At 38.3% G+C, this 12,585-nt stretch overlaps 1 protein-coding gene across 2 annotated transcripts; it reads right to left on the reverse strand.

Annotated features, from left to right (window-relative positions):
* Window positions 1-5,239: 5,239 nt before the first annotated feature.
* zic4 (zic family member 4) lies at window positions 5,240-12,585 on the reverse strand. 2 transcript variants are annotated; one of them, XM_051097998.1, is made up of 3 exons: window positions 8,953-12,585; window positions 8,224-8,844; window positions 5,240-6,168 (listed from the first exon to the last, which is right to left on the reverse strand). In XM_051097998.1, exons 1-3 carry the CDS (start codon window positions 9,374-9,376, stop codon window positions 5,729-5,731), a joined length of 1,485 nt encoding a protein of 494 aa, XP_050953955.1. In that variant the 5' UTR covers window positions 9,377-12,585; the 3' UTR covers window positions 5,240-5,728. The 2 variants fall into 2 exon arrangements, with proteins under 2 accessions (XP_050953955.1, XP_050953954.1); XM_051097997.1 differs by having other exon boundaries at window positions 8,224-12,585.

Raw genomic sequence — 12,585 nt, forward strand, 5'->3', positions numbered from 1 at the left:
GAAAGCAATGAATACTACTTCTACTACTAATGATAATAATAATAATAATAATAATAATAATAAATATTCTAATAGCAAATGGTTTAATGTCTAAAATCGGACTGTTTCCGAGAGGTCCACGTCCGGTTAGTGCAGATGTTCAAACGGAAGCCTGTGGCAGCTTTTCTTATGGAAGCTAGTTACGCACCCTTTAAGTCCACCTCTTTACTGAACATATAGCTTTACCAGCCATTCTCATGATCTCACACCATTTACGCCCTGAGTTAAAGTGAGTTAAAACCAGATGAAACCGAGGATTTGCCATTGCAAGCCATAGCTGTCTTCCGGTCATATATAGGGTTTAAGGTTTTAAGATATGGATGAACAAAAACGTGCAGCTCGACGTCCTAATCTTACGGATATTTGGCAACCACACTTTTTTCTTCTGCCTCAAACTTTATTAGCCGAAAAACCTTCTCGCCTCCCTTTCCCCTTCTCTACACAAAGCGCCTCATATGTTGCTCATAATATGAAATATGAACCGCGAGATGATAGATTATATTTCAGAAATACTTAATCGCTGAAGGGCACATTCTGCAATTCATTATCATTTGCCCATGGTGATGATGTATGGCCCACTTAAATAAATCTGATACTCCCATAAAAACGATTTCATTATTTTTACTTTTCATTATCATCATTACCCTATTGTATCGCACGCTTAATGCTGGAGCAGTTGCATTGATTGATGCCTCTTGTATCATCGTATTAAAAGACTACATGGCCTATTGCCAGCACGGTTTTGACCATTCACTTTAGGCTTTTGAAGATTAAGGTGGACCATCCATAGGGAGCACTGAAAATATGGAAATTCGCTTAATTTAGTTACTTTTGTTTGCATTTCGGTGTCAGTTTGTGCGATGATAGAGCCTTCTGCATGCTGTACATTGAATTAAACTGTAATATATGTGAGTCCTTAAAGGACACCCTACTGAGTTAACAATGTTTACGATATAGAGGCATTTCCCTTTGGAATATCGATATATAAATATTTTCTTTTTATTTGCATAAGCCTAGATAAAAGGCAGTATTTTCAGATAAAACCAGAAAATCAAATAAAACATTCATAATAGTGCACTAGGCAAATGTGAACCAAAACATCGTGTTCTTTCTTTTTGGGAATATGTTTAAGAACTAAAAATTAAAATAATTGCAGGTAAAATAGGCAGCTTGCCTACTAGGAATGTCGTACAGACACACACAGTGCACATCTGCGTTTGTATTGCATCTTAACTTGGACCTACTATATTTTCGGGGGAAAATGCAACGTTTCCCTCATAACAGCAGTCAGGCATTTTGCAAATTATCACCTTTTCAATGGCTTTAATGTTTAAAGAGTGCAGTGTTCTCTTGGATCCTTCTATTAAATGCGTTGCCGTTAAATAAAACAGCAATGACATGTGCTTTCACTGACTAATGCATGAAATCTGTTTTTTGGTGGAAACGCACAAGAGAAGCGCAGGATGCTCCCCACATAGCGTGCTGCTTTGCATGGCATCTATCCTGTTCATGTGGCCCTTATAGATTCTAATGTTTTAATAGCAAATAGAAAGTCCTTGTTGAAGACTATACGAACAAATTAGAGAGAGAGATCAGAGATCAAAGGAAGCGAAATAAGCACGGGTCGCTCGACTCATTCAAGCAGCTGCTTTGAGATTCAAGGCCAACAAGCGTATCTTACATTGAAAGAAGGTTCCCATTCAGAGTGCAGGTGCGAAGTAGTGCGGTACATTCTGCTACATTATCTGAAGGTTGTTAGAGATCAGTGTTCACTCTGCTAACTATAGGGGCTGATTCTCACTAGAGAAAAACTCCTTCATCCATGAAAGTACAATAACTCAGCGCCAACGAATAGAAGACTGTGGTAATCTGACTATTTAGGAGCGTATTCAATCAGGCTACCCAATTTATTAGTCATTTCTCCTTATTTCTTTTCATTTAATCCATGCCAGTAACATTTCTCTTTTCCATTCCACCTCCAAACGTAACGTTGCAGGAAGTGATGTCAGAATGTGTTAAGTTCAAGTTTGTTTCACGTGGGACAAAATTGAAACAATATGTAATCTTACTTTGAGTCCTGTTGCTGCCATTTTTACAGGTGCTGAAACTTTATGTTTGATGTTTCTTTTAGAGGAAACCTCTGTGGGTATGATTTTAACGTTTAATCCTGTGAAGTTTACCAAAGCAAAGCAGAGCTCCTTTAGGATGGAGTTTTCAGATTCTTAAATCTTTTTCATAACAGTGTTTGTGTTACAATTAAATAAGTAGCATATAGTTCATATGTAATTACATATGTTAATTTTATACTGTAATTAATAACATTTGCATTTAGAAATTTGTGCCACGTACACTTTATTTCAAATAAATAAATAAGTGGCGTGCTGGGGTGTCCTAGTTTACACTGCATAATCACAGCATTATTAATATACGTAAATGTGGCAAATGTTTGGACATAATTTTAACTCATACACGCTTTAAAATAGCTGGCACACCGTTTATTCTATATATATTTTGTTATATATTTCCTTATTATTTCATTTGCTTGCCAAATAACTCAAAAACAGTCTGATATAAATGTTCAATATAACACGCATGATGAACAACGTACTTAGCTTTCCTTCGTTTCGAACTAAATGTTTATTTTACCAAAACCAAATATGTATAAATCTGAGAAATCAAAACCTCAGCAAAGCTGAGCGTTATATAAAATAGGCAAACGCACTTTATTTATTTATTTATTTATTTATTTATTTACTTATCGCTAAGTAATACGAAAGTACTCACTTTTAACTATTTAACTATTTGAACGGCAAAACCAGCGCCAATTGGTGTAGGTAGGAGTTTGAGGTTGTATGGGGCCAAAGAGGTCTAAAAGGTAGCCTATTCTGTTTTAACTTGCTTTGTGTTATTGGCTAATTTATATATTTATTTATTTGTCATTGCACCTGTCCTGTCATTTTGCATGCGAATTCCAGTCAGCCCTTGTCATGTAATTATGACATTAAATAGAGCGTTGAATGGTGTGGAGAGAACCGCTAATCCCCTATTAAAAGAGCTTTGTTAAATAATGCAGGACAGTTTCCGGAAGTGTGATTATCGCCTCAATTATTTCACAAAGAAATTATATTTCACACTCAAATGAGCCCTGGCTTGCATTTAACAAAGAAGATTTTTTTCTTCTTCTTCCTTTACAGAGGCAGGCTGTTGCTTGATGTAATCAAAATGTGAATTCATAGTTAAGCCAAGTCCACCATATTGTGACAAGTGAATAAACTATCATTTAACTTAGAGTTAAATGGGTGCGTTTTGTCTTTCAGTGGTTTCACTTCAAAAGCGCTTCCTTTGTATTTGTAATTTATTAGTCTATTATTATTATTATTATTATTATTATTATTGTTATTGTTATTGTTATTGTTAATATTATTATTGTCCGTGTTTGCACCATGACTAGCTGTTTTAAGGAGGTGGTTAAGGCTGTTATTTCGGAATGGTTGATTCCTCATATATAGAATGTTTTTTCAAAACAGTTCGACACTGTTGGATATAATAGTGCTATAGGACTGGTTGGCTTATCGGAAAGAGAATAGGGAAAGCGGATTCGATACTATTCAAAACCGAGTAACTGTTGAAAAAGAAACATATATTGTTCTGTCCCCTTTAATCACAACTTTGACACACGGACGAGCGTGCGCGCTCTCAGCCTCACCAGGAGTCCGAGAGAGGCAGCTTGTCGTTAGTTTATGTTACTTGGAAGTACTTGATTCTGGTCATTCTCGTCTCTTCTTGTTTTGTTGAATGGTATGAAAAAAAAAAAGAAAAAAAAAAAAAAAAACTTAAAACACGTTTGAAAAGATTTCGCGATCAAAATAGTGACACAGAGGCCTTTCCATGTCATCAGCGTCGTTTAGACGACATGCAAGAATCCCACTGATAATAAAAACACTTCAAAGGATCCTCGCTTCAATTGAGCCCAAACTATCAATTTCTCCTCAGATACACCAGCTCTGACACCAGACCACGCTACTGTTTGACTGTTTCCCGCTGTATTTGTTTTACACTATATGCAACAAAGTTGTTTAAAAGTTAACTGTGCTATATCCAGTCACACACACCCTTGAGTAAATCCGGTACATGACGCCGAAGTTAACGTTTTAAGTTATTTGAAAACGTAATGGTACAAAAAAAGTCATGAAGCTGCTCATAAACGTAAATTTCTGCATTCGTTGTTGATTGAGCCATTTATTGATTTAAAATGGTACATTTGCTCGGATATGCAATGGTCATCATAAGTTGTTACTTTAGGTTATTCTAATATAATGAACAACGGTCCATGTTAAGCAATTTTTTATTTTTTTTTTACTGAAAATTTTCAATTACTATTAAACCAAGAGAAAAAACGCAATCGAATTAATAAACGAACGGATAGATTTTCGCAACTTAAAGCATATTTTTTAGTTCTTTTACCTAGAGCAAATATTGCATTCTTTCTGACAGAACGGGATCTACAGCCCCGTCGCCCATATTATTTAAATTTGACTCGGCTTTTGCTATTGAAATCTTAACTCACCATGAAGATTCACCGTCGTGAAAAAAAAATGTCTCTTTGTATAAAAGTCTCTTTGAAGTCTGTGTGAAAATATGCAACTCTTTCATCAATTGCTGCCCATGTAATTGGAGTTTAAAGCTGGAGTATATTTGTGTGTATAAGCTATACAAAAGGAGATAAAACAAGTTATCGCTATGGGATTCGCTAAGAGAATTAAAATTATTTAAAGTTGGCTGGTATCTGCTATGATGTTCGAGGATCGTGTATATTTCGAATATTTAGGGGTGTTGTATTAGATGATGCCTAATTTATATATTATATAACGTAAAAATATACATTTTCCTACTAAAGCGTAATGTAGGAGGTCTTTTAGCTTTGCATCATACACAATTTATTCAAAATACTGACAACTTACAAGGCATTTCGGTACACATTTTAAGGTCTCTTCTGATAATTAATATTTTTTCATAAAAATGGATTGTTGACAGGTTTTACAAAATCACAAAATAACCACATTGATTAATGACTAATCATAAATGAAACGTCATATCAAATACAATAACACTGTTTCCATCAAATTGGCTTGGCTGGTGAAAGCACAAAAAGAGGAAAGAGTCTACGTGTTTATGAAATTCAAATCATCCCAAATATTAATTTTGTACAAAGTAGAGTAGCAAACATTTAAAAATTGCTGAAAGACAAAACCTTACAAAATTACTGTTCACACATAGACATTAAAACGTCGTCATTTACAGCTGTACAGGTTTAATAATTAAGCACTTTGGTTCAATAATACAAAAAGAAATTTTTTTACCGATTAAAAAATAAATTAAAAAGATATCGAAATCAAAGCTGAATTTACAAAATAATACAGTGACATGCGTACGGTCGGTACACTATTTAGTGACATAGACACTCGGGACGTGTTTTATATCGATTGGTGGTTAGGCAGTGACATTAGCTGTCAAAGGGCCAGTGCATCCTTCAGTAAGGCAGTAACAGTGAACAAGCCTGCTCTTTGAACTGACTTCCACAGGCGTCAGCCTGCGACCATTCAGTCCAAAACGGACTGTCCAAATAAGATAAGATGTCAAAGTCATTTTAGTCACTTTGCCAAAAGAATATTACAGGGCTAACAGTTTGTTAGAAGGCGTCCCTCCGTTCAGGATTGCCGTACGTTGGCCCCTCTGTATGGCCCGGTGTGGATGAGCCGCTGGGTGGGGTCTGAGGGCCACTGGCACCGGAGCTGTGACACACGTACCATTCGCTTAAATTGGCCGGCTGGGACGATGATGAGAGAGGCTCGGAGAGCGCAGAGGGAGCTGGCTCCCTTCCCAAGTCCGATGAAGGAGAAACAAGAGATGGAGTCGATGATTCGTAACCCGAACTCGGAGGTGGAGACTTGCAGTGCACCTTCATGTGTTTTCTCAAAGAGCTGGGATGCGTGTACGATTTGTCACAACCTCTGACTTTGCAGTTGTACGGCTTATCGCTAGTGTGTACGTGGGAATGCTTTTTCCGGTCACTGCTGTTGGCGAACCGTCTGTCACAGCCGTCAAACTCGCATTTGAAGGGCTTTTCACCTAAAACAACAAAACAGTTGTGACAACGGTCAGTACGGGTAAAGCACATCATGGCACATCACCAAATATCCTTTAACGCACGTCAGACTGTACAGGGTAAATCAGGTCACATGAGCCCCATGATATCGTGATTATCTTTTTACTGCTCTGTCTGCTCTCATGGCAGGCCCCTTGTGACTGAGACTCTCAGACAGCAATGATTTCTTTTCACAATTACAGATTATTGGGCATCCGTTCCTTAAAGCGTGCGCTCTCGTAGTAGTTTCATTTACCTTTGGAATGTAGAGCGTGAAGATCTCTCATAAAATACATCTGATCTACCATCTAGACTGCTATTAGGCCTGTCCCTCTGTAACCATAATAGCTGCTGGAGAAGGCAGCCAGGCAATAGAAATGTTTGAATTAATTACATTTAATCACATCACGCTTATTTCCGAAGGACATAAGCTCCAGGAGTTTATAAGACTACGTAATTGCTGCTGTCTAATTACAGTTGCTTGCTGAATATCAATTTGACCTTCAGCTGTTGGGCCGAGAAAGCCAATCAAGAATATTAGTGTACTACAAGAAAGCAGCAAGGAAGAGACCCTTGGGAAACCACATCCATAACCAAAGATTCAAATACCGCCCAAGCAAGAAAATAACGCGCCTGCCCCCGGGAATGTCGCACAGAAATGATACATAATGTTAGTTACACATCAAAACCGAAAGACTGTTATCTTAGATGTAGCTTCTAGTGCAACGTCACATGTAGCAGCCTTCCTTATTATGCAGATAAATAAATAAACAAATAACTGGCGAACATCGACCTTTTTAACTAAACCTGAAATGCCAAAAAAAAAAAAAAAAAAAAAAAAAAAAAAGTATTCTCCCAGTTGCTTCTTGCTGTGAAGAGCCCACAAAGCATTCAAATCAATAAAAATAACTATACAAACCTAACGCATTTTATTAATATGCTGCATTTAGTAATACATATAAAGTTCATTCTGTGAAGTCACGTTTGGTTTACTCTTTGAGAACTTTGATAGCGACTTGTTGCATGCGGTCAATCTGCAAGCTTTGTCAACAGTGTAAGCGTACTTTCTTACACTTCAGTACATGGAAATAACTACAATATCTCGTCACTTGGTGCAATTACTGACAGTCGTTTTGGGCAGTTTCTTTATAAAGCCTACTTGGGAAAAAAGGCTACTGACCAACAGGCTATCTGGAACACAAAAAAGCTGCAGTGTTAGCAAAACAAGACACTAGCATGTCTAAAATGCTACCATGCCCCTGTAGATCGTTCTGAAGGGATAGCAGAGTACTTAAACAATTTTAACGAGTGTTTGCGATTTCCAAAATGTAGCAAAGAAGTAGCGTATACCAGTTTGCAAAGAGAAACACTTGTGTACAACTTAGAGTAATTGTAATATAAACAGATGATGTCCATAAACGATTTATTGTAATAATAATTTGAGCATTTTAACATAAGGCAGCACCCTATCTCTTCATCTATTATTTTTTCCCCCTTCAGCCGAATAAACTGGACTCAGTAGGCCCCAAACATATGGATGTGCTGCAAAGCTGTAAGCAATCTCATGAAGTAAGGAAAACATTTTTACAACACACATTATTAAACAAAAAGCAAGTAAATCAAACACACTCCACAGTGCTCCACCTTTGTTTTTTCCCTTCTTTTTATAAAACACGGCTTATTGTTATAAACGTATTGGTATTTTCTATTTACATGTAGCCTATTAAAAATCATCAAATAACAGTGACAATACTTTTAATAGTAATATTAATAATAATAATGGTGCCAGCTTTTTGCGAAAATCCTTTGCACCACAGATAAGCCACTGCATGTATCATTTTCCGATAAAGGCATCTTTTTTAGATAAACTGTGCCTCTATTTAGCTTGCAAGCTAGCTCACGTCATTAATAAACTAGTTGCTCTGATTTGTTTACACTTCAGCTTTGCTGTATATCTATAGTAGGTTAACGGGATGGGAGTTATGAGCCGCTAGCATTTAACTAAATTGTCCTAAGGGACGGGAAATTAAGTCACTGACCTGTGTGCGTCCTCTTGTGTATTTTCAAGTTTTCCGATCTGGCAAATACTTTTCCACAGCCGGGGAACGGACAAGGGAACGGTTTCTCTCCGGTGTGCACTCTGATGTGATTCACAAGTTTGTACTTTGCTTTGAACGGCTTCCCCTCTCGTGGACATTCTTCCCAAAAACAGATATGGTTCGCTTGCTCCGGTCCTCCGACGTGCTCCACAGTCACATGTGTCACTAGTTCGTGCATGGTGCTGTAAGTTTTGGAGCAAAGTTTTTTCGCCGAGTGCTCTGGCTCCAGCCACTTGCAGATGAGCTCTTGCTTGATCGGCTGCCTCATGTAACGGAAAAAAGCGCCAGCTCCGTGGTGGTGATGTGCGCTGAGATTCATGTTTAGATTGAGCCCGCCGTATCCGTGCAGAGGAGAAGCAGCAAACGGGTCTGCCCTGGAGCTCGCTACTTGACTCAAATGATCAGACCGAACGTACATTTCGGCAGGTATTCCTAACCTTATTTGTCCGTTCAAGGCTTGGCCACCTGGTGCTCCGGTAGATGGCTGCTCGTGATGAAGTCCAGAGAAGAGCGTATGGTTCCCAGGGTCGGGGTGATGACCATAGTGTCCCGGATAGCTACCTGTTGTTGAGACAAACATTCCGTGGTGAGAGGCTGAACCAGAAGTCTGATCGGTCAACACGGGCATGGCTTGAGCTGTCAAATCTCGGCGAATGAGGAAATCCCTACCTGCGGATAGCGCCTGGGCCGTGTGAGACATAGAGTACGGGACCGTTGCCGCCTGCACCGGGCCAAAAGCTCCCGTTTGACTGGAGACCACTTCACTGTGGCCTGCAATATGATGATTGTGGTGGTGATGGTGGTGGGGATAATGATGGGTTGGGCTGATTTTGAGGGCCGCGGAGTGCCCCATGTGTTCTGGCCCGAATGGACTCGGCCCCAGGCGGGGTTCCGCAGTCATCTCCCCAGGGTGCGAGTGAGCCATTGAGTGTGGATGGCTGCTGAACCCCGGGAAGCCTGTCACGCTCTGAGGGGTATGGTGGTGATGATGGTGATGGTGGTGAGCCCCTGCCAAGTCAACTAATCTCAGCGTCGTGTTCCGTTTGGAAAACGCGGGGTCCATCACAGGGCTTCCCAAAGCATCCACGCTCATTACTCCTAATTTTAGAATAACTTGACAGCAGGCAAAATAATAATAATGATGATGACAAATATATTTTAATCGCTTTGAAGAATACAGAAGAAAAAAAAAATTAAACTTCCCCTAAAGTTTAGTTGCTATCTCAGTGCCTACGTGGAATCCCATTCGGTTGAGAGGCAGCAGCAGGACGCTTTGATATACTGAATAGAGATTCATGGTAGGCGCTGCAGCCCGTGGAGCCAAACAATCACCGAGCGCTCTAATTGGTCAGAGCTCTGTGATTGACGTCACTCGTGACAGTTTCCAATGCGAAGAAAAATGTTTTAGTGACAGCAAACAGAGAGCGCGCATGCGCCGAGCCTCAGGCAGCGGATGAAAAAAAATGTTTTTGTTATGCAAAGGTTATTGTACTTTTAACTGCAATCCCGAAGTTACATCGAAGCAATGTAACCTTTCTTTATATTACAGCCGTGAACAAGCTGCGGTTGCGCTTTTAGCCGCTTACCGCAATAAGTAAACGGGATAGAGTGCCGTGACTTGCTTGCAATAAAAATGCGACATAGGTTCTGTCTAGTATTCCGTTATAGATTACATCCGAATAAGCTCCATAATAAACCTCGAAAACGGCGGTTAGTACCTACAAAGTTAATGTCTGCAGTCAGTTGCATGCTGCTTGCTCAGACTCGCTGCATTTAACCCTTTTGTCGAAAAAAAAAGTTTTCACACCTCCTTTTTTCCTCTAACAGTGCTCCTACGTCGTCATGGGATCGCTGTCTTGTGAAAAGCGCGAAGGTCGCCTATTGTCCGGAGGTTAAAAAAAAGTAACGCAAAAGACCTGTTGTTATGATCGGGGGTAATTTTCGGCCTCAGTTGTTCAGCGGCGGCGGATCAGGCACACAGGAGGTGGTGCTTCATCAAAAGTGTACAGGGCAGCAAAGAAGTCTTGGCAAAATAGCTTGAGTAGCTGTTAAATAAAAATCTTAATACAGACCTAATCCAGTCTTTCCGATGCGTAAAAGTTTATCTCACAGATTACTCACTGCTATTTAACAAACACACTGTTGACAGTGCACCTGTTATGAATAAAGTACAATCATGAATCAACAAGCGGTTGTTGCGCTTATCTTGCATAAAAAGGTTGAAAGCAAATGGACAGTCCTCACCTCATGAAAACAGGCTCAAGAGTTTTAGTAACATTCTTTGAACTTTGCCCAGAAAAAGGGATTGCACGCGAATGCAAATATTTCAAGAAATAAAATTGACTTTACATATATGGTCGGTGCATGTACATATAAGTTGTGTTTTGTATGCCCACAAGGTCTAGCAGAAGTTACAATAATAATAATAATAATAAAAAAAAAAATTATGAAAGCTTGATAATACTACGCTACTCCACAACAATTAGCAATATGCTAGCTATCTATTTATATGTGTAATGAAGTGCATTTAATGCCGTTCTTCCACAACAAATGAATGCCTTTTTTGTGCTAGGAATTACTTAAAAAAAAAAAAAAAATCATTTGCGTCCACGTTGCCGCATGGAGAAAAGTTTTATTTATTTATTTATTTTTCCCCCAAACTGTTTTATGAAAAGGAAAAATAAATGACTATATCTGATTAAAATAGCATAAATTATAGTGTGGTACATAAAACTTGACCTTGTAAATAAAAGTTTAATGTTATTGTTTGTTTCTTTGCATGGCATTGCATGTGATTTTTTCAATATGCAATTAAATAAGCCTTAAACAGGCTCTACGTCAATGTAGTTTAAATTATGAGGTCAAAGAAGTTTGGAGAATGTAACGTTTCCTCCTTGTACAATAAAAGTTCAAATACGTATTTCCAACACAGAATTATTACCGCACTGGAACTCTTTGAAGCTTTATCTTAATCAAACTAGCCGGACACATATAGGAAGTGTTGGGTGAACTGACCTAAAAAGGTCAGACAGTTAGTAGTAGATACATGTCAAAAATCATATGTTCAATCTCCACTGGAATTAGGCGGATTATACGTGAGAGTATGGAGACATTTAGATTGTATTAGTTCTCATGTGTCTCGATGAAAAATGGAAACAGTTAACACCCCCACCCCCAGTCCACTTTGTTTTGTAACTTCATTCAAAGGTATATGGTGTATTCTTACGCTGACAAATACAGCATATCAGTGCTTATCAGAAACAGCCGTGACATAACATAAAAAAAGTCTTTCTTTTCCATTTTTTTGTAGTAGATTTGTGATTGCAAAACTGCAAAATCGCATTTCACGGAAACATTACTTCATCTGAAGGCCATTGTGATCGTTTTGTGTTCATGTATTAGATCACACGTAAATACAAAACTTAGTCCAAAATCTACAGTTGTAATCTATTAAAATAATAAAGCGTGACCTTAGACATTTCTTCAACTTCAGGCGACTTAATTTTAATCAGGGTCAAGATGCATTCAATTATTGATGCAAATAAATTGGTATTCCCTTGAGAAAGGTCATGAATTGATCTGTCAGACCTCTAGTGACAAAACCACACCATCCGTGTCATAAATAAGTAAACACTGTGTGAACTATGACGAATAGTGAAGATGTTAGTCAAATGGCTGGGGCTCAGGGTCCAAGTTGCATTCTGTAGGCATTTCTCTAGCACGTAACGAGAAGTTTATTTTCAGTTACCTTTCGTGGCGTAAAGGGGAAAACATGCTAAGATACAAAAGGAGATTTATTTCACAGTAAAAAAACTATGGAAAATAACACTCGGGAATGAAAGTCAGCTATTGCCCAAATCGTTAACATTGTTTAAAAATTCCAATGCAGGGGAAAAAGTATTTCTAAAAAAAAAAAAAAAAAAAAAAAACCTTCTGTCGCCGACAGAATAAAGTCACAGTGTCTTCCACACTCTTAGTGCAAAGTTTTGGCTTACTGATAGTTTTAACAGACAGAAATCAATTAATTATTACGTTGAATGGCACCGAGCATGACTGTGGCTTGTCCTTTTGAGATTTTTAAGTATTCATTTACTCAAAAAAATATCAAAACAGTATTCCTTATTACATATACCCCTTCAGTGTGTTCAGTCTTTAAAGTATTTAACTCAAGCAGTTCCTGTGTATTAAAAAAAAAAAAAAAAAAAAAACGTTATCGCTATTTGTATATGTTCATGGTGCTCGGCAAATATTTCCCAATGATTGCAGCATCCAAACTCCAAAACTTTTTCCCCCACGCTACAA

This window comes from Labeo rohita, chromosome 24 (genome assembly GCF_022985175.1).
Source record: "Labeo rohita strain BAU-BD-2019 chromosome 24, IGBB_LRoh.1.0, whole genome shotgun sequence".
Lineage (NCBI taxonomy): Eukaryota > Metazoa > Chordata > Actinopteri > Cypriniformes > Cyprinidae > Labeo > Labeo rohita.